This window comes from Carassius gibelio, chromosome B17 (assembly GCF_023724105.1).
Source record: "Carassius gibelio isolate Cgi1373 ecotype wild population from Czech Republic chromosome B17, carGib1.2-hapl.c, whole genome shotgun sequence".
NCBI classification, from domain to species: Eukaryota; Metazoa; Chordata; class Actinopteri; order Cypriniformes; family Cyprinidae; genus Carassius; species Carassius gibelio.
In genome coordinates, this window is record NC_068412.1 from 9,356,406 (window position 1) to 9,383,450 (window position 27,045).

The 27,045-nt window shown below is 39.6% G+C and overlaps 1 protein-coding gene across 2 annotated transcripts; it reads right to left on the reverse strand.

Moving 5' to 3' along the window:
- Positions 1-62: 62 nt before the first annotated feature.
- Positions 63-26,998, reverse strand: LOC127976707 (zinc finger protein 106). Of its 2 annotated transcripts, XM_052581310.1 has the most exons (22): positions 26,866-26,998; positions 24,491-24,589; positions 24,047-24,108; positions 15,780-15,974; positions 12,945-14,717; positions 12,461-12,857; positions 11,981-12,050; positions 11,732-11,886; positions 11,575-11,635; positions 11,084-11,347; positions 10,285-10,996; positions 8,698-8,741; positions 7,067-7,209; positions 6,827-6,961; positions 5,483-5,599; positions 5,185-5,376; positions 4,954-5,016; positions 4,744-4,863; positions 4,000-4,071; positions 3,821-3,892; positions 3,591-3,737; positions 63-1,835 (listed from the first exon to the last, which is right to left on the reverse strand). In XM_052581310.1, the coding sequence occupies exons 2-22, from the start codon at positions 24,542-24,544 to the stop codon at positions 1,779-1,781; spliced, it is 4,905 nt and encodes a 1,634-aa protein (XP_052437270.1). In that variant the 5' UTR covers positions 24,545-24,589; positions 26,866-26,998; the 3' UTR covers positions 63-1,778. The 2 variants fall into 2 exon arrangements, with proteins under 2 accessions (XP_052437270.1, XP_052437271.1); XM_052581311.1 differs by lacking the exon at positions 24,491-24,589 and having other exon boundaries at positions 26,866-26,949.
- Between the last annotated feature and the right edge of the window lie 47 nt (positions 26,999-27,045).

Genomic DNA, 27,045 nt, shown 5'->3' on the forward strand with positions numbered 1-27,045 from the left:
TTTGGAATATAATCTCCATGAAACCAGATTTCCCCTTCGGATAAAAGAAAGGCACACAGTGGCACAGTATATCTTTTTTATTTCTTTTTGTTTCAATAGCACTTGTGTACAAAATGTCTATAAAGATTTCAACAGTGTTTGAAATGAATAAGTGTGAGAAACTTGGGAATACCAGGTAAGAGGTTGGCTGCAAATCTCTCCTCAGCAACACACGACTATAGCAAAAGATGCATTTCAAAGGTTATGCCTTAGTGAAAAAAAAAAACCAAAACCAAAACCAAACAAACCTTGAATTTATCCATTATGATAGAACTAAAAACCGGACAAAAGTGACCATCTATAGTCACAATTACAACTCTTTAGGGGTAGTAAAATATTCTCTTTTTTTTAACATGAGAGTTCTGTTACTGTGTATAAAAACTTACATCAGAAACCTACAAAGTTAGTTTATTAAGATGTTTGTAGTTAACGGTTACACTAGGTTTTGGTTCGTGTGTGCATAACAGGACTGAGGATTGTAGGAAGTGAAGTAATACACTCGCAACTGCACAAACACACGTCCCATGTTTATCACCCCAACAACTTTCATTCTCACGCAGCAAAATAAAGGCACTTTCCTGTGTGAGGACCCTCCTGGACTTGCATAAAACTACAAATCACATTGGCACAAATGCCACAAAATAATGTAAAGGTAAAGAAAAAAAAATAACCAAACTTCTTCACTATATAAAAACAAAAAAAAGGAAAATAAGATTATCTTGTCTTCTCGTTCACACTATCCCATAAAACACATTCCCATTTGTTCTCAACCAACTGCCACTTTATAGTCTCTGTCAACAGCACAGCAAACATTTCAACTGCAGACGTAAGAGTCACGGCAAACCTGAATCCTTCAACTTCACCTTTGGTGAGCAACCATAGAGAAACAAAAACAAAAAAATGACTAGAAAATAGATTTAAAAAAGAAAACCAAATAAAATCACCAGACACAACTGGTCTAAAACAGATTTTTGTATTCGTAAACCATACTGAAATGTAAATGTCCCATAATAACAGATTGCGTTGACTGGTATTTAATACCATGTCATTGGAAAATTGTTTGACCTTGTCCTGCACAAAAGCCTGCAACGTTACAACACTAAAACCTGGTTGCTCGACACGACAAGTCTCATGCTTTCTGAATTCACTCCACATCAGAAGATCGGTAAAGTCATACGGCACACACAACGGTGAGCTACACGTGTTCGCTGAGGGAGCTGCAGCACCTCTTTTGCTGCACCGGTACCCAAATGTTTCGCACAGTTTCTGTCTTTATTTGGTCAGTAAATCTCAGAGCTGACGATACGATACAGTGTATGATCAGATGAGAGACTTGGAAAAGAGTCTGATACAGAAATCAATCCCTTCCAGGAGAGTATCAGAGCAATGCCACGTCAGTATAAAAGAATTGAGCATATTTCACACTTCAGATAGAAGTGATAGAGAGGACGCACATGTAAAAAAAACTTCCTCTCGTCAAAATACCAACAAATCTAATCCACTTATAAAGAAATGCTTTTCTTTTTGCTGGAAATTACAATAATAGTCTTTCTCAGAGCATAAAAATCAACCACCATTGTTTAAACTGTGGCATCGGTTTCATCTAAGTGGCAGTATGTTGGTATCTGATGGATCGTTTAAAAATATGCCCATGAACAGGGCTCCTCTGGCGAGGGCTGAACGAGACATTCCCAATATGGGAAAAGAGGAGACAATGTCTGTCAAATTGCCTTGGCCCCTCATGGCTCCATTTTACTGTCGTCCTCAGCATGTTTCTGCATGTGACAATGCACTGCCTACAAAGACAAGAGTCACAACAATGTAAAAAAACGTTATTTTATAATTTATACAAAAAATCTAAAGTTTTATCTATAAGTAACTATACATAGACCCATTCAAAGGTTTGGGGTCAATAAGATTTTTTTATGTTTTAATTCTCTAATGCTTACCACATTTATTTGATGAACAATACAATAAAACAATAATATAGTGAAAGGTTATTAAAAATGAAAACAATTAAACAGTTTAATTTATTTCTTAAAATACTATTTATTCCTGTGACGGCTTTTTTCTGCTAAAAAAACAATTCTACAATATTTTTTAATTCTTTGATAAACAGAAACTTAGAGTTAAAACATGCATGTTTTTAAATTGTGAAAACATAAAAACATGATAAAATAATAATTTTTGTTGCACTGAACTAATGAGAATTGGGCGGAAAAGGTGGCTAACCCTCATGAAAGTAAATAGTCTAGTTTAGGGATGTTCATTTTAACCGGTTAACCGTTAACCAACCGTTAATTTTTTTTACAGATTAATACAATCATTTAAATGGTTTAAAAAGTAATTTATTTATTTTCAGTAATTTATCAAAATATTTAAAAAAGGTTTGCTGCATTGTTAAAATAGGCTAATAAAAAAACACTGTGTGCAGCCTATTAATAAGTCGCATTTCATTATTTCATTCAGAAATAGGCCTAATGCTGATGAGAAAAGTTTACAAACATTATAATAAAAACTGTAAACATAGCTTTGCCATTTTTTGTTCCCCTCACTCCACAACAAATCCTTTCAATTAACAATAGCCCATTTAAAAAATAACAAGAATAAAAAATAGCCTATAAGAAGTTATAGCAACATAAACAACAAGCCAGAACAAATTTATTTAGGCTAAAACGAAACTGAAACCAACGAAGGGTCTCTCATTTGACACAAAATCAAATGTTTCCACATTCGCAATGTATTTGAATATTTGTTATAGCCTGGGCCTACTTCACTCGCGTTCCAATATCCACGTAAAACTAAATTTTTGCATTACATCACGGCGGTACGGTGATAACATTTACATATTACATATTTTAAGCTGAGCAGGTTTTTTTTCCTCCATATGTCTGACTGACTGTATTTTATTATGATAATGAACGGGCTGCATTGTCAATGTAGCAAAGCTAAACTGTGTGTGTGCATGCGGCGCCAGCAATCACTTGAGTTTTTTCCTTCTAACACTGGAAGCAACTTCGCCTTTTAGTCAAAGATAATCGGAATTGTAAACAGTTTGCCTTTGTGTACATTCATAATAAAAACAAATCTTTTTGCGTAAAATAAGCCTAAATCAAAATAGGATGCCACTTTCTGCCGTCTGTTTCCTTTCGCGCAGCACAAAAATAAACCGAAACAGTGTTTTTCTTTCATTTTTATAATTTATTATTCAAGTAAAAATATATTTCTCATATACAATGAATCCCCGGGAAACCAATGTTAGTATTTTTAAGGGGTCACAGAAACTTATCCTTTCTAATTTAATTCAACTATAATTTAAAATAATCTTGTCGGTTAACGGTTTATAATCGGTTAACGAGCGTCAGTTGGGAAAAATAACCAAAATGAACATCCCTAGTCTGGTTTCTGATGCAGCAGCTTGAATAACTTATGACAAATGCATGTTTGATGGTAGCTTTAAGTATCAAACACAGAAAGCCTTCATTTGTGGTACATGCAGCAAAATACACAAATTCTGCAGTACATCCTTGTGGTTTTCATGTCTGCCGTACCTGTTTGGAGCCGTTTCGGGTGGTGAAGTAGGTGTCACAGTTCCTCCAGCGGCACTTGAATATTTGCTGTGCTGGGGAGGTGTGATCGTTCAGCAGGTGCTGCTGCAGGTGCTCCATCACGCCGAAGATCAGCGTACATCCGTGCCACTGTGAGGAGGCAGGAAACACATGAACACGCACCGGGAATCTCGTTCAGTCTCAATGAGTCTGTCATGAGCTCAGTTTCTTACCCAGCAGCGGTAGTTCTGAATCAGGTTCAATCGGACAGCTCTCACGCTCCCATCATAGCAGCCTGTGTAGATCTGCAACAGACAAACCACTGCCAGCTTCATTTCTAAAAAACATTTACTTCAATAATTTATGAGATCTGGTTTTGGATCCCAACAGGGTGTTAACAAGACGCGCTCACCATGCTCTTGTGGATGACCATACACATCACCATGTCTGAATGTCCTCCATATACTTGAAGTCTGTCATGAGACTGGAAACAGCAGAGATATGGTCAATATCACAAAAATAGGTTACAACTTACAACCATAGCGTTTTAATCCCACTCACGAGTGAATGAATTCATGAATCCAAGAAAATGGACCACTGATATTTTTTACATTGTGACTAATTTCAGTACATTTAATATTTGATCTCACAAGTTTTCATAAACACCGTAAAAAAAAAATAAAACTTGTTCACATTCATATTACCATTTTTTTTTTACTTTACAGCATTCATACAGCATAGTGATATTTCATGATTTTAATAAAAATAATTTTATTGTATTATTTATGGAATATTATATTTTTTACCTTTGATTTTAGCATTTTAAATGTAGTTATTTCATGTCATTTTTATAATCATTATTTTTAAATGAGAATACCAGGTCAATTATTTTTAAAGCTTTATTTTTATTTCGGTTTGAATATTTAATTTAAATAAAAATTAGAATTGATGCCTTGGAAATGATCTGCAAATAAATGATCTTTAAATAGTTTTAATCTTCCTTAAAAAATAACACTGAACAGTACTGACTTACTGTATTTCTGTAAAAATAATGTGCTAATCACTGAAAAGAACAAAAATAATGAAAGTAACGTTTCTTGACAAGCTTTACATTTTTGTAAAATGAGTATATGAAATGCAAATGTGTCATTTCTACCTGGAGCTCGTACACACGGACCAGTTTGTCCAGGCACGCGGTGACCATCACCTTTCCCAGGATAGCCACCACAGTGACAGCATGACTATGACCCTTATAGATCCTCACCAGTTCTCCTGTCTGGACACCAAGACACAAAGAACTGAATAAGATACAAATAAGACACCTCATTCTCACATCTCAAAGAGAAACACTGCATTATGTACTCACATGAATATTATGAGCATGTACAGACTGATCACTCGAGCCACTGAACACCAAATCATTCACCACCTGAAGAGAAGAAACAAATGAAACCTAGTATTTTCACAGGATATCTCTTTTTAATATGATGAAACTGAATGACGACGGGGGCTGGCAAGCTTCAAACACGATGCAAAAGCATGTTTTGAGTAGCTGCATTAAGCATAATCATTTGGAAAAATGGGATCAGACACAAACCTTCATGCAGAGCACAGTTTTGCTGTGGCCCTCCAGCGTTCGCAGGAGCAGGCCACTCTTAGCATCTCTAACGCTGATGGTGGCGTCATAAGAGCCGACCAGCAGGATTCGGCGAGCCCCTTCCTGAGCCGTCGCCAGACAACTGACAGCCCTCGGGCCGTGGCACTCGAACACATCCAGCTGCTTATTGTTCTGCAAACACACGATCAGGGAACAGAGGACTACATAAGCTTATCTTTGCTAAATATAGATTATATTAGCCCAAACCCTGAATTCTGATTCATTAAAGACTTAATACCCTAAGACTGAAGGTGATCACAGAGCCATTGGCAAGACCGGCATAGAGAATTTTCCAACGATTATGAAGACAAAGCACTCGGTCTGGGAGAGCCAGCTGCTCCACACACTCTGTCGTCTGAGAAAAAACAACAGAAATCCTGGAAATATTCTCAGTGCTATAGAAAGCCATGAAATACCAACAGTATAAAGAAAACGGAAGGACTTGTAATTCCTGTCAATCTTTCATCGGTGCCATTATAATTAAAACTCATGTTAAGTCCTTTCTTCCACGAAAAAAAAGAGATGATGTAAGGCAGGAAGTCAAACAAAGTTACCGTTGTTAACTAAAACTTCTCATAGCTTTATAAAACAAAAACGTCTGACGTCTGTAGTAGCTAAATAATATTTTTTTGTCATTTAATATCCACATACACTAGTCCATATAGCGTTTTGATTAAAGTGTACTGTGTATTGCATTTGATTTAATAATTTAATGTTCGACGAATTCCGTGACATTATTACAAAGTAAACTTCTGTTGTGTAGCACTTTAAATGTACAAAGATTAAAGGGTTTGTTTAATATTCATTATAATGAAAGATAGATTAATGTTTGGCCTTCAACAGAAAAATAATAAGATTTTCTAAAAAATAAGTAAATAAAATAAAAAAATAAAATAAAAATAAAAATTTCATAGGGCCCAATTATTGTATATAGCTTAATAAATTATGTTGTTTTAATGAATTCAGTTAAACTTATTTTTTTTTAAATAAACCTTTAAAATGGAGTACAGAAAAATTCAAATAGAAAGGAAAAAATTAAACTTAGGCCCCTACAAATATCATGCATCTGAAGCTTTAATTTAATACTAAGCAAAAGTGCATATTACATAGGGCCCATTTAAATTTTTATAAATGGCGCTCACTCGTTTTTGTAAAGGACCCAAAGAAGGACCATTTCCTTTCCACACAAGCACACTTCATGTTTGGTTGAAATAATCCTTGCTAAAGCGTGTTAAATGTATAATTTCCTTCAGTTTATTTTAAATATGTAATTAAAATAAATAAAAAATAAATGTATATTTTAAAGTTTAGAATTAGACAACCTTGCATTGTCCGCCCCTGATATAAAAAGTTGTATGAACTATATTATGGTACTTTTTGACCATAATAACTCTATTCACATGGTGATTCACATGGTACTATCTGACCATATGAATAACTCTCTACTAAAGTGCAGCCTGTGCATCTGAAAACTTTCATGTTCTATTAAAGAAAAAAAGTTGCATTCAACATCACTCTGAATAAAAGATGACAGTTTTCATTTTTGGATGGACTATTTCAAAAGCAGTGTGCATCAAAGTACCTTGAGGCTGTAACAGCGGATGGTCTGGTCACTTGATCCCGAGTACAGGCGTTGTTGCAGGCCTCCACCACATGACACCAACAGACAATTCACTTTACTGCTGTGACCTTCAAACACCGCCACACACTTCCGGCTCTGTAACAACGAGGAGACTGTGAGCTACATTCCTGGATCATCATATTCGTGTTGAAATGCTTTTCCTAAACTATATGTTTCAGACAAATTTCGACAAAGTCTTACGATCAGGTTGAAAGCGCGTATAGTGCGGTCCCCTGAGCAAGTGTACAGCAGTCCGTTATGGATCTGCATTCCATTCACAGCCTCTTGATGGCCTTCAAACGCCCCTTCTGTAGGCCCCTCCTCCTCCCCAGGATCTGATATATCTGATAAAACACACACCAACATATCAGTTATTGGGTGAAACATTAACACTCTGAAAGAGATGTGCGTCTAGATAATGTGTGTGTTGTTACGCAACAAACAGAACACATTACCAACTTGTGGGTGAAGTCTGCTTTGTTAAAAATGTCATGCCCTTTCTAACAAAGTGTACTTTTAAAGGCTTACGTGTTCAGATGAAGACATTCGCTAAACATACTTGATGTGTCATAATTGAAATATACTTTGGATTGAAGTTGCCACCATAATGTGAAATAAGGACTGATCATCAAAACTGATCATAGTCAAAATTTTTGCCTTTTTAACCTATGCTTTGGGAAAGTGAGTTAATGTGATTAATATTAGTCATATAATGGAGTTCCCAAAAAAAAAACAGCACTGACACAGCTCTCATTTTGTACATGGGTTGGCAGATTTCTCAAGGTTGTCATCTGGGCAGTAACTCTCAGAGGCACAGGTTAACTATAAAACGAACAGGCACTAAGAATACCTTGCCCTTAAAAAGTAATTTGGGGACTTGAACTATTTCTGTATACTGATCGTGTGTGTATTCCAATTTGGTCGTTCTGCAACGACTGCACTGAACACAAAACTAGACAAATATAAATGTACTCACTGCTACCAGAAGTAAGAAAATAAAACAATAAAATAAATGAAAGATAAGGGATTCGCACATGACATATCTTAAGTTTAAAGGGGTCATATGATGCGATTTACAGTTTTCCATTCTCTTTGGAGTATTACAAGCTATTGGTGCATAAAGAAGATCTGTAAAGTTGCAAAGACTAAAGCCCTCCTAAAACGGCCAATTTAAACACGCCCCCACGTCTACATCACTGTGTGGGAAGATTTGCATAATGCAGCCCAAATGTTCACGCAAAGAAAGAAGGTGTAACGTTGATCCTTGCTGTTGCTGCCGCTGCTGTGTGTTTTGTTATGAAAGCGAAACTACTTTGTTTAGAACTAGAAATCCGTGGATAAGCTGTTTTTCCAACACTGTTCCAGAAGAGTTCAACCCAAATACGATATGCAACGCGTAAAAAGACGGTATAAGTCATTATAATCAGTAATTATGTCCACACTGGATGCAACAAATGTCTTGTTTGTAATTGGTTTTAGTGGTTTTGTCTCAACGGTTAAAGTATTCAGCCAATCACAACGCACTGGATAGCTGGCCAATCAGCATACAGCTCGCTTTTCAGAACGATGAGCTTTGTAAAAATCAACACGTTTCAGGAAGGTGGGGCACAGAGGAGAAACAATAATGTTCATTATGTGGAAAATAATGTTTTCTTTTGTTTTTTTTACCTTAAACCACAAAAACACATTGCATAACATCAAAAACACCAAATAATGTTCATTTTAGCAATGTCATATGACCCCTTTAAGGCAAAACCTTTTGCTGATGCAGAAGTGGTATTAATGGTACATTTGCTACAGCTTCCAAATATGTTTTTGAACATAACACATACCTGAAGGAACCTTGGACTCCAACACTGAGGCTGATTTTATTTCACTGTAACAATAAAAAAGAGAAAATTCAATCCTGCAACAGAAACCTTAGGTGACAATAAACAGAAAGTGTCAAGGTGCCAAAAGGCCAAGACCATCTGTAAGTGAACATGACATTAAACAAGCTGTATCTGTTATGTATGTGCACTCTCGCCCACCACAATCTGCTGTGTTTTCTACCATCTTCAAAGCCCAAAAGCCAAATGCTTGTTAAACAGTATCTTTCAGAATGGTTACTAATCTTAGAGATTAAAAACACTTTTTGGAAATCCCATATTGCTTTTCTGACAAACTATTAAGCTGTTCCCACACTCTGGTCCTAACTACAGCTTGTTTTATTAGCATTTTTCACTGTGATCCAGTTCACTTTCTAATCACACTGTTTTACACATGTATGTGCAATGTAAGTATAAGAGATTCATTTATCATACACTGTATCATTAAGTGCATAAACTCACGCTAGACTGAAGTCAGTGACAATGTTTTTTGATAATGCTAATATTCTTTGCTCATTTAATGTAGCTGAATGTAAATGTAAGCATTAAAATGAGTAATGTTACAACGTTTCTATAATTCATTATCATGTTAAATACAAATATTCAAAATATTTTAGAAAATCCATTTGCTACTTGACTAAAAAGATATAAGGTGTATATAGATGCCATACCCTGGAGTTGGTTCACTGTTTTGAAGCAAGTAAATAATTTAGTAAATTAGCATGATAATATTGTGTATTGGCGATGTCACAGGCTAAAGATAGGATGATATGACTATTGGCGCTTTTCCACTGCGTGGATTCGGCTCGGTATGGCTTAGTACGGTATGGTACGGCTCGGCTTGATCTGCATTTTCACTGCAGTGTAGTACCACTTTAGAGGTGCACTCGTTCAAAACACTTACGTTCGCTCCTTTGCTGGCTGTGCGAATTTACATCTAGTGGTTCTTTTGTGTTTGTGTCGCACGTTCGGTGACGCAGGTAGTGACGATTCTCTCTTGCCAATCCGTGATCAGCAGAGTTTACACATTACGTTTTGGTAATGGTACGGTTCACTTGGAACCTCAACCGATGTGGTACTAAAAAAGTATCAGGTACTGTACCCAGTGGAAAACCCCCAAAAAGTGAACCGTACCGAACTGTACTGTGCCGTACCATGCAGTGGAAAAGCGCCTTATGGAGCATATTGCCCAAAACTACACTGCAGGTGTAGAATAAACTCAGTTTGGTTCAGATTTGTAGCACTCATATAGAAGTCCATTTTCAAAAGATTCCTTTTTACTTCACAAGATTACCATCATTGCTGTAAGAGAGGGGTGACCATTCCTGCTCCTGGAGGGCCACTATACAGCGCTTTCCACTATACACTATACCGGAGTTTGGATCCGGTCCTAATCAAGGTCTTTAGGATTATGAGAAATCACAAGGGTAGTGTGCTCTGTCAGGTTGGAGTTAAACTATGCAAGCTCTCCAGGCTCAGGAATGGACACCCCTTCTATAAGACATTAAGAAGAATTATTTAGAAAATCCTAGTTTAAACCATGAGATTTACCTTTCAGAAGTCTTGACTATACTGCTAGTATCAATTTCACTAGTTGAGGTGACTTCATTGCAGGCAAAGTTTTGAGGGTCTGTGACAGCATGGTCTGTTGTGTCCGCAGTGGATGACCCCTTGGCCTTCTTTTCAGGCATCTCCTCATCTGAAGAATCTAGATTGACAATGTCAATATCAGGTGGGGGAAGCTCCACCATCTCCAGTTCAGACGATTCGGAGTGATCTCCATTCACTGGTGGTGTTGCTAGCTTGGCTCCCTGTTGTTGGGCTCTTGAAGCTTCGGTCACCACCATCTCTTCATTTTCATCTTTCTCTTCTGGTGTGGAAGGTGAGACATTTATGTTGCTGGATCGCCGATGAGGTCGGCACTTGCGGGTAGGTCGAGGAGCAGGCTGCTCTGCGTCAAGCTCAGATTCACTGATTTCAGGCTGCTCATTCAACTTTGCTTTATTTAGACACTTTCTCTTCTTTAGCTTTCGTACACGTTTCACTGGATTCGTTTCTAGGTGGTTAGAGGGAGACAGTGGCTTAGGAGAGAAGGTTACAGACATTAATGAGGAAGATGGGTTGGCTAACGCCTCTTGAGAGCTCGAATTTCGATGAATTTCTTTGACGGGTGACTGCTGTAATCTGTGAACTGAGGAAGCTGCTGCCAAAGCCATGCTTGTGGCACATTGTGAAGCCTTTATCTTAGTGTTGAAGCTAGCATCTGTTTAAGACAAAAAGAAAACATTATAAAATTCAGTACAGTTAGAAATAGCAACCTCGAAGCTGCAATTTAGTGATAAGAACCTACCTGTTTGACAAGCAGCAAACACAGTTTGGACAAGTGTGGTACTTTGAGGTGCTGGGAGGGGGATTTTGACAAAATCTGGCTGAGAAATGGGGTTATATTGAGTGATGGGCTCCTGTTTGATGGTAACAGGCAGTAATGAGGTTGAAGAGGATGAGTGAGCAGCTGTTGTTGAGGGAACAGGATTGGTGATCTGAGAAACATGGGCTGATGAAAATGTTAAGATCTCCTCACTGTTCCTCTCTCTTTCTTTTGATTCAAATTCACCTGAAAAATTATTTTGATGTCAATGTTTATTTTATTATCAGTAACAAATAAGATTTTATAACTGTCATATCTGATGCATACTACAAACTGTCTATAAACTATCATTACAGATAATTTGTACAGTATGAAAGGATATGTGTTACTAATCTGACTTTCCATTTCATTTACCTTAGATTTATATAGTTAATAAATATGATTACATGACTCCTGCTTTCTGATTTTTTTACCTTGCATTCCTTGAAGAATTTCAATGCGCTTGGTTCTCAAAGAGTTCACCTCATTCGTCGCCTGTATAATTGTTAATAAAAAAACTGTAAAATCAAGTGGCAGCCCAGTGAGAGCTGAAAACAATTAAATATATTTCTGTTAGCACTACCATCTCACCTGTTGTTTGACCATAAGCAAGCGCTGTACTTCTAAATAGGCAGCTTGCAGGGCAGCACGTGCCTGAATAAGACTGTTGTCTACAGCCTGAAGAGAGATGTTAAGCTCCTCCTCACGTAGAGACACAGCCAGCAACTGATCCACTTGCGAGCGTTCTGCAAAACACAATACATAGAAACATTAAAACACCCAAATAAGGACACTGCATTGTTTTGGTTTACAAAAAATAGCATAAAATAGTTTTGTTACCTTTTTTAGCCTTAATTTTTTGCCTCTTGTTTTTCCTATCTTCATAAGGAATCTCTGGAGATACAACATCCTAGTGGAAAGATCCAACAATTAGGTAATGGCAAGAATTACATTTCATTAACGGTCTTCTTGCATTAATGTTTATGTAGAACATAGGTGCCCAATTCTATTGCTGGAGATCTACCTACCTGCAAGTGTTCAGTTCCAATCCTGATCAAACACACCTGTCTCTAACACAACTGTCTCACACCAATCTCGAATGTTGCTGAAAATCTTAATTAGTTGGTTCAGTTGCATGTGATCAGGTTCGGAGCTGAACTTTGCAGGAAGTTAGATCTCAAGGAACAGGGCTGTGCACCGCAAAAATTACACTGGATGCTGCTTTTGAAGGTAGCTGTGTAATGTAGCAGGTTGCTAACTATATTAGAATTTAAGCTACTGTGTCTATACATAAACCATAGTAGAAAGTATGAAGCTAACCCCAGGAGCTCTGCGTTTCTTCCCAGCTCCTTGCGTGTCAATCAGTTCAGTCTCAGATATACAACCAGCATCTTCTTCAACTTCCTCAGGGCCCTTAGTTGGCCCTTTCAAACCTTGATTCTCCAGACGACCTGTGGACTGCAGCTCCTCTCTCCTCAGTGGCTGTGAGGGGCCATATTCAGAAGAGTCCCTCACTGGTTCTACAGCTTTGGGGATGGAGCTGGTCCCAGAATGGCTTTCTTTGACCACACTGCTTTCAGACAAGCTTTGCTTGTGGGAAGGCACTTGACTTAATTCAAACAGAGAGTCCCAATGAAAGCCCTCGGAAAGAGGTACTTCATCTTCATCCATTTGGTTCGGGCCCTCTGGTTCACAGGGCACCATTTCTATACCAAATCTGAAAAGAATCAGAAAAAATTAAGGTATGAAGGAAGTAACAATTTTATGCAAGTAAACAGAAAATGAAGAAATCCTCATGCAGTACCTTGGTAAGCCCTTGCCCTGCTTCTTCCGGTTGACTTCCTGGTACACCTGGTCCCAGTTCACATTTCGCCTTGAGCCAGAAGAGCTAATCAGCTGTCGCAAGGTGGGTTTAAGTCCTGCATCCTTTTCAGTCTCATTTTTTCGTGTGCCACTCACATTTCTAATACGCCTGGCAATATTCAAGTTGGGTTCATGGGATGCTGCTTTGCCTTTGGGGCCCATATGACGGTTCAGATCCCTTTGGAGACATGCAGGTAATGCAAGCTTACTTAGAGAGGGCACAGAGCCACTTGCAGTTTGTTGGGACCCCTCACCAGCCGAGCACAAACCTTCATCCAGTGTGTCCATGACTTGATCTTGTACTGGTAAGTGAGGATTTTCTTCCATTTCACCACACTCCTCCTCATCTTTGTGGTCTATAGTGGAGGTACTTACTTGTAAGGACTGCAGAGACTGCCTACAGTCATTGCGCACCTTGCCAAACTGTACTGAGGTCTCAGTACTGGTTAACTGCTCTTTGTCATTGCTAAAATGTCTCACAAAACCCAACCTTTCCTGACCTATGTTCTTGTTTAGTTTCTTCTTCCTCTCTTGTAATTTTTGATTCTTGATTAATTCTGAACTCTCTACTTGCTCTTTCATCACAGCCTTTGATGCTTTGAGGCAGCTCTCTGTAGCAGATACATCATTGGGGTTATTTCTATAAAGCAATGTATCTTTAGCTTTTCGCAGCATCTCTGACAGCAGACTATCTTGCTCTGCATTGGAAGTGGCATGTTGTGGGAATTCAGAGTTTAAATGGGAATGCTTAAAACCTATGGAGCCGACAAAGTCTTGACTTCCTGTTTGTCTGAGATACATTTTTGAACCATCTTCAGCAAGCATCCTGGGCTTCTCTTTTTTCCTAGTGGTGGAGGTGGAGGGGTAGGTAAAACAATCCATGCTAGTATCGCCAATGATCTTGAAGGAACTCTTCTGCTCCCTGCAATCACTCGCTTTAGGTTCTGTGGGTTTATTCTGCCAATTTGTTTGGTCTGCCAGGGATATCCTCTCCATGCCCATGCCCTCTTTGAAACTTTGTGCCTTAAAGGTTTGAGGAGATCCCACATCTGACTTATCTAACATTGGCTGAGGGTCAGTCTGAGATGAAGGATCCCCAAGTTTGGCTGGTGGATATGGTGCCCATCTGTGAGCCTTCTCTGACTTTTGACCCTTACCTTTGTTAGGATCATGCTCTCCACCAGATTCTTCTAGACTCTGTTCACCCCGTGTCTGATTCTCAGAGCTGCTTGGTGTCTTCTGAGGCTCTTTGGCAGATGGTTTAAAGAACCTAGGTGGTGACATATATTGTCTCTTCCAAGGGGCATTAAACTGATTGTTGCTCCAGGTAAATTGCTTTCTCAGCTGTGGAGGGCAGACTCCATATCCACCTTGTCTACCAACCCAGAAGTTTCCTTGGTTGTGCAAACTCCCTCCCTGACGTCCAACAGATTCCCATTTCTGCAAGTCAGGTGGTCCTTCAGCATGCCATGTGGCACACCTAACATCTCGGCTGAACCTTTTGTCACGTTCAGGGGATGAAAATCTCAAATTCTGCCAATTGGAACCTCTGTCCCTTTTGGGAGTCTGGGTAAAGTTGGGATAGGGCCGGTCCCAAGGGCCACACTGTTGGTACATCAAAGGCCTTGGCCCAGGCCACTGAGTCTGAAGTTCCTGCCACCTCCTGCGTTGCTCCTGCTCATCTTTAGCCTGCTTTGCAGAAGCCTCTTCATTCCTAATAGAGTTCAGCATAGAATGGTGACTTACAACTCAACAACCAAGACAGGTGAAAAGTATTATGGATATGTTAAACAATAATGCATGTAAATTCAAACATGGGGAAGAAACACAAAAGCATGTTTCTTTACATTTGGAAATAAGATCATTAAAACCCGCTAAGAATACTGCCTTCCCTGTCTGCTGCTGATGCCCCACTGTTTGTGAAAATTCTACTGTTTGTGGCATTCCCCACCAAAACTCAGAAATTCCCCACATTCAGAACCTTCATTTACTGTGCTCAGAAGAAACCAAATTGCAGACTCAAAGTTTGTTTATTGATCCCTGAATGATTATACCACACATGCTGCTTCCATGAAAGAAATCTGTGTAACTTTAACTGTTTCAATATCAAACTCATTTTATTGGATCAAACTTTTATTAATGCGGAACTACTGATATTTTTATTAATTTATTGTTATTTCTGTGTTGATTTGGAGTGATCATTACTTTTTTTTTTTTTTATTCTTCACACAACAAAGATCTTGAGATATCAAAATGTTTCACTGCTGACCATAGAAATGGTGAGTGACGAACAGTCTTTTTTATCCTACGTGAGTTCAAGGGAAAACACCATCAAAAATAAAGTTGAAGTAAAAAAGTTAAAATATAAATAATTTATTACTTGTATTAGGTATTCGGTACTTGTATTATGTATTAGGGCAAAACGGCAATGGATATCTGTCATTAATTCATGTCTAACGCTTCACTTAAACAGCATAGTGCATAAAAATAGTTGGTGAGGTCAGACTATTTAAAGACATAGTGCCCATACTGTTTAAGGGTTGAGCTGGAAAGGCATGGTGTGGTATGCATCCAAGAGTGTGAGAGTGCAAGTGTTGCAGTCATGGCTGTTTTTGGCCTCACATGACACCAGACTCCAGTTTCAGAACTATGCAGAATAGTTTAATATAGAACTGCAAGTGTTGAAGTGTTGTGGTAACCAAAAAATGATTAAAACACTAAGAAAAAACTCCAGTGACAAAGACTTAAACACTACAAAAACAAAGCATAGACTTACCTGATAATTTCCTTGCGTTTCTCGATAAGCTGCACAGTGTCCTTGTCAAAGTACTCTTCATCTTGGTCTTCATTTGTGGGCCAATTCTTCTGATCCTCAACGCGTTGTTTATGTAATTGGCTGGAGATGTGACTGGCATAGTCAGTGAGGCTCACCTCCGTTACGCCGCAGACCCGGCACTCGTGTCCACAGTCCCTGGGGACGGAGGGGTACATAGGTTGCTCAATACTTCCCTCAGGCATGGCTACTGCTTCTGAGTGGCTGTCTAATGAGTTAAGGTCTTTTTAAGAGATCAGGAGGCAAACTGACTTCAATCATAAAATAAAATCCAACTAGTTGGGGGGAAAAAAAACGCAATCTTCCTGATCTTTTGGTTCAACTTCAGGGGCTTCACAAATGATTTAAAAGGAACAGGCAAGAAAAGAAGGTGCTGGGAGATCTTGAGCTCAGAGGGGCGACCACCCTCTCAGCAGCTGCTGAGCCTTAGCACGCTGTCATGATGGAGTCCGCTGTGCTCTGAGACGAGGGTTGGGAGAGCTGTTGGATTTTGGTGTGTGATCGTATTCCCCCCACCCTCTGTCTCCACCTTCCTCTGCTCTTTAGGGCTGCAGCAAGGGTGGGACTCTTTGGCTAGCTGTAACGCGAGCTGCTTACAGTTGCCGATTTGAAAGCCTCTCCCTGCCATAGTTGCTGTCTTCAATGCCAAACTCGTGAGCTGATAGATTCTTGCTGTTGGCAGATGGTCTATCCCCCGAAAAAATGGTGTCATGGCAGCTTGCCATTTTGCAGTCAGCAGTCTGTTGTTATTTCTGATTGAAAATTCTAAAGTTTTTGTGCGATTGACAGTTATATGATTTGTGCAATTATCTCTATATTCTCCGGCTTATTTCCATTTGATGAAACAAATTATTATTTACTGCTCTAAATAAGTGCTCTGGTTATTTGTCAATCTAAACATAAAGCTACATTGATCTTATAAGCAGCATTATTACCATTTAGCTAAAACCTCTCCTGATTATGGTTATGTGTGTTTGGACTTTAGATTTCAATACCCTCCTCATCTGAGAATGTCATTCTCACTTTTCACATTCCAGAGATGTACATAATTGTCACATGAGGCAGTTGTCATTTGTCGGCCTTGCCAGTTGTTTCCAATGTCCCTATAAATATATATACACTCTCGGGTTAAGGCAGCTGCCTCGGCTTATCATCCACTGACCAAAGAAGGCACGTGCCTTACAATACACATGCTTTTCATCTTTGGCTACAACCATTTTCCATCAAAGAATTTTCACAAATATTTTCCATGAACTTCCTAGTTTCCTTCATAAGGATGTTTTAAAAATGATTTAAACAGAATTCTTGGGTGGATTTCTAAATTTTAAAATAAAAGATTTTAAAGCTATTTTTATGCTAAAAAATGTTTTGCTGTATAATAAGTGTATATTTATCTATTTATTCACTATTTAGTGTCATGCCAGCAGCAAAGCTATTTTCATGGTGATCTCAGATTGAATTTCACAAGGTATACAATTAACAAAAAGTAAAAAAAAAAACACATTTCAAATCTACACTAGACAAAAATTAAAAAATCCATTCAGGTGATACATTTGTAAATAAATCAGTTAAACACACCTCTGAATAAAACTGCTGTATATTTACATTAAAAACAGTACAATCTAAAAAATAGTGCAGAGATAAGTTTCAAAACTTTTGTTTGTGAGTTGATGAAAAGCTAATAATTAATCAAAAATATATGAAAAACTAAATTAAACACATAAAAAAAGATTCAATATTTGTTTATCTGCTTTTCAAGTGACCATTTACTGACATTAGAATACCAGAAAACCATGAACATGCAAAAGTACTGTTAAATTATTGAAATAGTAATGTACAACTGTAAGAAAGGCCACGTAGATAACTGAACAATCACTTATGCGCAACTCCAGCGCCGACAGATGCGCTTAAACACAACCAGCGTACATGCAGTAATCTGTGAGCAGCGCTCAGTTATGGGTAAAACTGCGCGAGAAAGAAAGCGAAGGCAGTACGTGGGGCTGTGCAGATGCTAGTATTCCTGCCATTCTTGGACGTAATATAGTTATATTGTGTGCGTTAATGACATAAAGTAAGTTTCTATTCTCACTTCCTATTTAATAATTTACTGTAGACTATCGCGTTTGGGTGCTATATTGTGATTATGGCCAGTGTCTAGATGACGCAATGCTAGATTCATTTAATATTTCCCTGTTAACTATTACAAACACAGTGTATATTATGTTTGGATAGATATTTAATAAGATATTTCTGCTATACTGTGTATTGTACAGCTAGATACTTTGAGTTTCAAATCTTTGGCTTTTAAGTTTCACCAGTAATAGTCGTTATAATTGATGACGCACTTTTTATTTAGTCACGTTTCTGTACATGTGACTGTGTTTAATGGCAATCATTATTTCTGTGACGATGCTTGTAATTACACACATAACAGTTTAATTACTGTTTAGTTATTGAATGTATGTATATGGATACTACATTTATATGTTATTTATTTTTTGTTATTTCTTTAATTCCAGAACCACACATACACAGAGACGGATATGTTATAAAGCCAACTGCTAGATTGTTTGCCCATGCCTACTCAACTGTTCATTAAATAACCTAAATTCAGCAATTGGTCTGGTTCCTGTGTCCTGACCGGCACCCGAGAGTGATCACCACACAAATAAGTCTCGGCGATATATCTCAATATACAGTCCTTCTAAGTCTCACTAATATTGGTCCTTCGAGCCGGATGTGTGTCATTGCAATATGAGTCGTGGTGTCATTGCAATATGAGTCGTGGTGCCAAGAATATGACGGTTCATCAACAGTGAAGATCACTAAGGAGAAACAATGGCCTAGACAGGAGCCTCGGCAGAAGAGGTGGACCACTACTGTGCTACATGGATCTAGAGAGGCAATGGAGAGGGAAGTTTCACCCGCACAGCTGAATCCATCTACTAGGAACAGAGCTGCACCCTACTGTCCATTCTGTAACAATACAGAGCACTTCTTAAGTCAATGTACCGAGGTCGTAAAACTGACCACAGACCAATTATCAGAATGGATCCGTACCAATCGAAGGTGCTGGCGATGTGCTAGAACTCACCAGGCAGCCCAGTGCAATCTGCGGAAACCTTGTAGCATTTGTCAAGGTAAACACCTACCAGTGCTGCACGAAGTTAATTCCAGAACACCTAAGAGTGTAGTCAAGTCGACTAAAGAGGAGAGCTGTCTAGTGAATACATCTTCTGAAGTGCTGTACGTAGACAAACCAGTAGATGGAAGTCGTGTGCTATTAAAGGTTATTAGAGTACTACTCCACCATGGTAAGCGCACTCTGAACACCTATGCTATCCTGGACGATGGCTCGGAGAGGACTATGCTCTTACAAGCAGCAACACGCCACCTGGGCCTCCAAGGAGAGCCAGAACACCTAGCCTTGCGGACTATACGTCAAGATATTCAAGTTCTTCAGGGGTCCAAGGTGTCATTCCGTGTTTCCCCAGCCGATAAGCCTCAGCACAGCTTTCTCATCTCTGATGCCTTCACTGCAGACCACCTTGGTCTGGCACTTCACTCTTACCCCATGAACAAATTACAGAAAAATTACAAGCACCTTGTGGGCCTCCCAATACAGGCATTCGAACAGGCACAGCCCTTGCTGCTAATTGGAGCTGATCACCCTCACTTGATTACTCCTGTTAAGCCAGTAAGGTTAGGTCCCCCAGGGGGACCGGCAGCCCTGAAGACACGATTAGGGTGGACATTACAGGGTCCCACCCGACTTGTTGAGCAGTCCATTCGACCACAGCAGTGTTTATTGACCTCAACAAATCCCCTAATGGCAGAGCTTTTCAGGAACGTAGAGAAACTGTGGCAAGTGGACGTACTTCCTATTAAGAACGAGAAAGAGGTTACCAGGTCACGACAAGATCAAGAGGCCATTAACAAGCTCGAATCAAAGACTACTCGTGTTAAAGTGGATGGAGTCTTACGTTATGTCACCCCATTGCTTAGGCACAAAGATATGCCTCCTTTCCAAGCCACAAAGGAAATGGTAATGCCCAGGCTCAGGAACACCGAACGGTGCCTCACTAAAGACCCAGAACGAGCTAAGGCATACAACGCTGAAATTCAGAAACTGACTCAGACCGGAGTAGTTAGGAAGCTGAACTACTATGAGATAACACAATCAGTTGAATCATGGTATATTCCACACCACATGGTGACCCACAACAATAAGAATCGCATAGTGTTCAACTGCTCTTACCAGTACCGAGGTCAGAACCTAAATCAGTGGCTGTTACCTTTAGGACCCTCACTCCCAGGAGTACTGTTACGGTTTCGAGAGCATAGTGTAGCCATAAGTGGTGATGTGAAAGCCATGTTTCACCAGGTCCGCCTGCTCCCTGAAGATCGCCCCCTTCTGAGATTTGTCTGGAGAGACATGGAAAGAGACCAAATCCCATCTGTGTTTGAGTGGCAGATTTTACCTTTTGGTACGACGTGTAGTCCGTGCTGTGCCACTTACGCCATGCAGCAACATGTAATCAGTCACAGCCAGCCAGGGGATGATGTGAGGTTTTCCATTGAGAAATGCTTCTACGTGGATAATTGTCTGCAAAGCCTCTCCTCACCTGACCTGGCCAGAACCCTGATAGATAAGCTAAGGGAGACTCTAGCTTCAGGTGGATTTGAACTCAGGCAGTGGGCCAGCAATAAGCTGGATGTCATCAGTCACCTACCTGAAGAAGCTCGGTCAGACAATCTGGAACTCTGGCTCACTCATGACGGAAGAGACAATCCGGAATCAGCTCTTGGCCTCAGCTGGCACTGCTCAACAGATGTGCTGCAATACAAACATCGCCCTGTGAATTATGATGCTCCTACCATGCGGAATATCTACAAGGTATTAGCCAGCCAATACGACCCTCTTGGCTATATTCTGCCATACACCACCCGTGCCAAAATATTAGTGAGACAGCTATGGAACAAACACAGAGACTGGGACGACCCCCAGCTGCCGCAGGATTTGCTGCAGGCCTGGAGGGATTGGGAAGGAGAGTTAAAATTTCTGCCGAGGATCACGTTTCCCAGAGCATATGTACCTCCTGCCATGGATGAGAGAGGAATAACTCATGAGGTACATGTGTTCTCTGATGCCTCGGAACAATCCTATGGAGCTGTCGCTTACCTGAGGACAGTTAACTCTCAGGGTCAGCCTTATCTGTCCTTCATTGTAGCCCGTTCAAGAATTGCACCGAAACGACTGCACTCAATTCCCAGACTGGAGCTCTGTGCTGCCCTCACAGGGGCCCAACTCAGTCGATTGTTAGAACGAGAGCTTACTCTGCCAATCAGCCGAACTACCCTCTGGACCGACTCAACTACGGTCTTGTCCTGGTTACACTCTGAGTCATGTCGATTTAAGGTTTTCGTTGGCACTCAAGTGGCAGAAATTCAGGAGCTCACTGATCGACGTTCATGGCGATATGTGGACTCAGTGAAAAACCCTGCAGATGACCTCACCAGAGGTAAGAAGCTAGAAGAACTAGCTGAGCCTAACCGATGGAGCCATGGGCCACCCTTTCTGCTTCAAAGCCCTGACAAGTGGCCTACCTCACCAACAACAGCAATAGACGAGTGTCACACAGAACTTCGCAAGTCTATATTCTGTGGAGTCACTACGACCATACCTGACAAGGAGCCTTACCTACCAGATGTAAATCAGTACACAACATGGAGGGAACTTTTAGAGGCGACCGTACAGAAGCTTCAAGGGGCGGCAAGTAACAGTAGAGCTCTTAGCGCTGATGACTACAGTACAGCTGAGATTCTTATCCTAAGAAGTGCACAACAGGATAGTTTCAGAGAGGAGTTAAGCCTACTGCAAAAAAAGAAACCAGTTCAACAAAATAGCCGTCTACTTATGCTGTCTCCAGAGCTGGACAAGACAGATAAACTCATTAAAGTTGGTGGCAGATTGAGACGATCTGAAGACTTAGACCCAGCTGCTGTGCATCCCATTATTTTGGATCAGCACCATCCCACCACTAAGCTTTTGATCCAAGACTACGATTCTCGACTCGGCCACCCCGGCCCTGAGAGAGTGTTTGCAGAGATTCGCCGCAAGTTTTGGATTTTACGAGGTCGAGAAGCAATTCGACGATATCAGCATACCTGCACAGATTGTAGACGATGGAAATCAAGCCCTCAAATTCCAAAGATGGCAGACTTACCTATAGCACGCTTACGCCTTTATAAGCCAGCATTTTACTCGACGGGGATGGACTGTTTCGGGCCCTTTGTAGTCAAGTTGGGCAGACGCACAGAAAAGAGGTGGGGAATCTTATTTAAATGCCTTACAACCAGATGTGTACATTTAAAGATCCTCACCAGTATGAATGCAGACTCCTTCTTAATGGCTTTGAGGAGGTTCATCGCCAGAAGAGGGACACCAGCTGAGTTGTTCTCCGACCAGGGAACAAATTTCCGAGGAGGAGAAAGAGAGATACGAGAGGCTCTAACAGAACTGTCCCCACAACTCCAACTCCAGCTTGCCAAACATAAAATACATTTTCACTTCAACCCACCTGGTGCACCCCACTTCGGTGGAACGTGGGAAAGGGAAATTCGCTCTGTGAAAACAGCACTTTACAGAGTAGTAGGAAGTCAAGCTGTCACGGAGGAAGTACTCCATACTGTTCTCCTGGAAGTAGAAGGCATGTTGAATGCTAAACCATTGGGATATGTATCCTCCAACCCTAAGGACCTTGATCCGGTGACTCCAAATCTTCTTTTGATGGGGCGGCGGGACGGATCTCTGCCCCAAGTAGTGTACCCCAAATCCGAACTCCTGAGCAGACGCCGATGGAGACATTTCCAAATTCTGGCTGATCAGTTCTGGTCTAGTTTCATTAAGAACTATCTCCCAAGTCTACAGTCCCGCCAGAAATGGTATTCCACATCTGCAGATATGACCCTAGGATCTGTAGTACTGATGATGGACCCTCAATTGCCGAGAGCACACTGGCCTATAGGACGTGTCACCAAACTTTACCCCAGTGCTGATGGACATGTAAGGACAGTGGACGTAAAGATCAATGACAGAACCTACACTAGACCAGTAGCCAGACTGATTGTTCTATCAGAGGTTCAAAATGAAGATGAGAACTGTTCACAGGTGCTGAACTAAGTACTTATTTAGGAACAAATGTGCTCCACACATTTGGGGGCGGCTGTAAGAAAGGCCACGTAGATAACTGAACAATCACTTATGCGCAACTCCAGCGCCGACAGATGCGCTTAAACACAACCAGCGTACATGCAGTAATCTGTGAGCAGCGCTCAGTTATGGGTAAAACTGCGCGAGAAAGAAAGCGAAGGCAGTACGTGGGGCTGTGCAGATGCTAGTATTCCTGCCATTCTTGGACGTAATATAGTTATATTGTGTGCGTTAATGACAAAGTAAGTTTCTATTCTCACTTCCTATTTAATAATTTACTGTAGACTATCGCGTTTGGGTGCTATATTGTGATTATGGCCAGTGTCTAGATGACGCAATGCTAGATTCATTTAATATTTCCCTGTTAACTATTACAAACACAGTGTATATTATGTTTGGATAGATATTTAATAAGATATTTCTGCTATACTGTGTATTGTACAGCTAGATACTTTGAGTTTCAAATCTTTGGCTTTTAAGTTTCACCAGTAATAGTCGTTATAATTGATGACGCACTTTTTATTTAGTCACGTTTCTGTACATGTGACTGTGTTTAATGGCAATCATTATTTCTGTGACGATGCTTGTAATTACACACATAACAGTTTAATTACTGTTTAGTTATTGAATGTATGTATATGGATACTACATTTATATGTTATTTATTTTTTGTTATTTCTTTAATTCCAGAACCACACATACACAGAGACGGATATGTTATAAAGCCAACTGCTAGATTGTTTGCCCATGCCTACTCAACTGTTCATTAAATAACCTAAATTCAGCAATTGGTCTGGTTCCTGTGTCCTGACCGGCACCCGAGAGTGATCACCACACAAATAAGTCTCGGCGATATATCTCAATATACAGTCCTAGTCTCACTAATAACAACATTATACAGAATTTAACATGAAACATAAATATTTTATGAAGTCAGCTGACAAAAAGGTGGATTACATGATAGTTGGTAACACTGGTGTGAAACATGGGCTCTTACCGTCCTTTCAGATTCTCCAGCTCCCGGTGGTGCAGCATACTTCTCATGTGCTCTTCCATCTCCTAAAAATGAACAAAATAAAATAAAGTTACCATTAAAATATAGCATTGTGAAATTACAGTAATTTCAATAAATAAATAGAAATTTATTCTTATATGCAAGACAAATGTTTTTAGCGACCAAAAGTTTCAAAAGAACAGCAAAAGTGCATAGACAAGTACATTACAGCCAGCCAGCATGAACAAGTACATTACAGTTAGTCACACAAGGACTCAAGGCAAATTGTCACATTCTAGCAGAAATGGGAGATAATGCATACTTAAATCACCTGCTTTGCTACTAAAAAAAGTTTAAGGATTGCAGATGTTTTGAATGTTTGAAGAAATATAGGCACCTAATTTAGCTGGGAGAGCACAATGATTTGCATGTAATTGCCAGGTTTACCTGTTTGGAGCTGTAGACCGTTTCACAAAGAATGCATTTCTGTTCTTTAACCATGTTGAATGATTATTGTATCTCAGGCCACCACAAATAAACAAGGTTCTGCATGAAGAGACACATCAAATGATCACATCAGGTAGCATTTTAAAAGTGTCTAAATCAATAATAATTTGCAGAGAATAATTTTCTTGATTTCTAATTTCATCCCGACACATACACACAAACACATTAAAACAGTCAACATGCATCAAAAGAAAAAAAATAGCTTTGAAAAAGTAAATTGGATTTGGATTTATTAAAGAATACAAAATACTGGATTAATAAATTATATCTTATGTTAAAGATATGTAAGTAAAAAAAAAATTTTTTTTTACTATGAATCAAAAACTGAAGGTTAATAAGTTCTCATACACTATCGCTACAGAAGGCCTATGTTCACCCCCCTAGAGCCATGTGAGATATTTTTTTTTTAATGGATGAGCTTTTTATTAAACTTCTCATGGACCGATGGAGTCCAACACTAGCTTGCATCAGTTGCATCAAACGTCTTGAAAGATCAAACACTATTTAAAAATAACTCTGACTGGATTCGTCTGAAAGAAGAAAGCCATACTGCTAGGATGACTTCAGGGTGAGTAATTTATGGCTTAATTTTTATTTTGGGCTGAACTAACCCTTTAAGACTCTCATTGACTTGAATATGTACCACCGGTTAAAATGTAGCCAGTGACAGCATTCAGACTCAACCAAGCATATCGTTCAAAGATGACTGATCTTTCTTGTTTATTTCATACTGCAGAGGCTCGTGTAAGGGTTTGCCAAATCTTTCATTAGATTGTGGTGTATCAGCAATATGCATGAGGCTGGACAAACTCCATGAGGAGAGAAAATGGGTCAGTGGCTCTGGCTCCGCTGCAGGATGCCAGAGGACACACACCAGGGACAGCACTCAAGGCAAGAAGCTAAATGCAGCATGCTGGGAGTGCAGCACACGAGCCAAACACAAAACCACAGCAGGGTCGTGTCCTAGCATGTTCAACCCACAAACTGAGTTTGGAAAAACCCACTGCAGAAACTGTTTCTACACAGTGTTTTGCATATGACATTTGTTAGAACGCCGTGTTGCGAGATGCAGTGGTCAAACACGTCAATTTAATGCAAGTTTATATATAATAACCAATGGAACAGCAGTGCACTGAAATGCAAAAATGCATGGGGAATGCCCTCAAAAGCTGTCTACACAAGGTGAATAAATAAATTTTTCCTGTTGTTGTAGGTAGTGCAAACATAAAACATTAGAAACAGAAGGTGAACAGAAAGAGAGATAGAAGAAAATAGCATTGTTAGTTTAAAAATAACTTTAAAAAATCAATCTGACACACTATTTGTCCATCTTGGCCACACACTGTGACTCTTTTTTGCATTAAAAGGAATACTGGATTACAGTTGTGTTTACTTTGGGTGGCTTTTGAGAAAGGTTTCATCCATTTGCATTACACTCACAGAGATGGATTAATTAATGAAATTAAATTGTGCTCATCTCAAGAAAGAGAGCCACATACATCTGGGATGGCATGAGATTCAGTAAATAATGAGTTATTTCAGACCATCCATTTACAGGGGAAAGAAATCTAATGTAAAAAACAAACTTGGTTCAAGGAGCCCTAATCTTGTTATTACAAAAAATATCACTAAATTTTAGTTGTGCTTTCAGTAACTTAGGAAGTAAGCACATTAAACTCTTGATTGGGAGGGTAGGATGGTAGGATCGCACGTAGCACTAACAGTTTAATATATATTACTATGAGCTGGTATGCTCTGAAAGAACAAGTACCTCTTGCTCTAAAAAATGACATGACATTAGGCTGCACCACAATGAAAAGATTCAACTTCCACTCTTTGATAACGGCACAACCTTAATGCTGTCAGAGACCAAACCTGAGAATGATGCTCCATTAGTGTCAGTGATAACAGCAATGCTTTAAATAGCCCTCAACCACAGGTCAGTCTGCATGTCCCCAACAGAAACAGAGACCTGCTGCCCTCTCCTGAAAAACAGTCTGGTGATATAATGACGGGGTGAGACATTACTCAGACTGAAGGTTAAAAACCAGGTTTGAGTTTCTGAAATCTATCATTAGACTGCTTAGTACATCTGTAAGAATAATACAGCTAACATCAATGGAGGGTACTACTGTGAGATGACAGGTGGTTAAACAAAAAAAAAAAAAAAAAAAATAAAGGGTTAAATGTGCACACAGCGGTGTGTCTCATGTGCAGATGTTTAGCGTTCAGGCTAACACACTGCATGGGCTGGAAACTAAATAAAGTGAGCGACAAAACAAGGTGGATAAAGACAAGCTCGGTTTCGTGTGTACCTCTCAATTCACGCAGAGAATGCATTTCTTCCAACTTCCACATAAACACGACATTTCTAATGATAATCCACGCTTCTTAGTAACGTTATGGGAGGTGCTTTGTTTGTGTGAAAAAGGAAACAACAGATTCGTTTCAAAAAGGCCGCCACCATTTCAGCGTAAAAGTCATCAAACAACGGT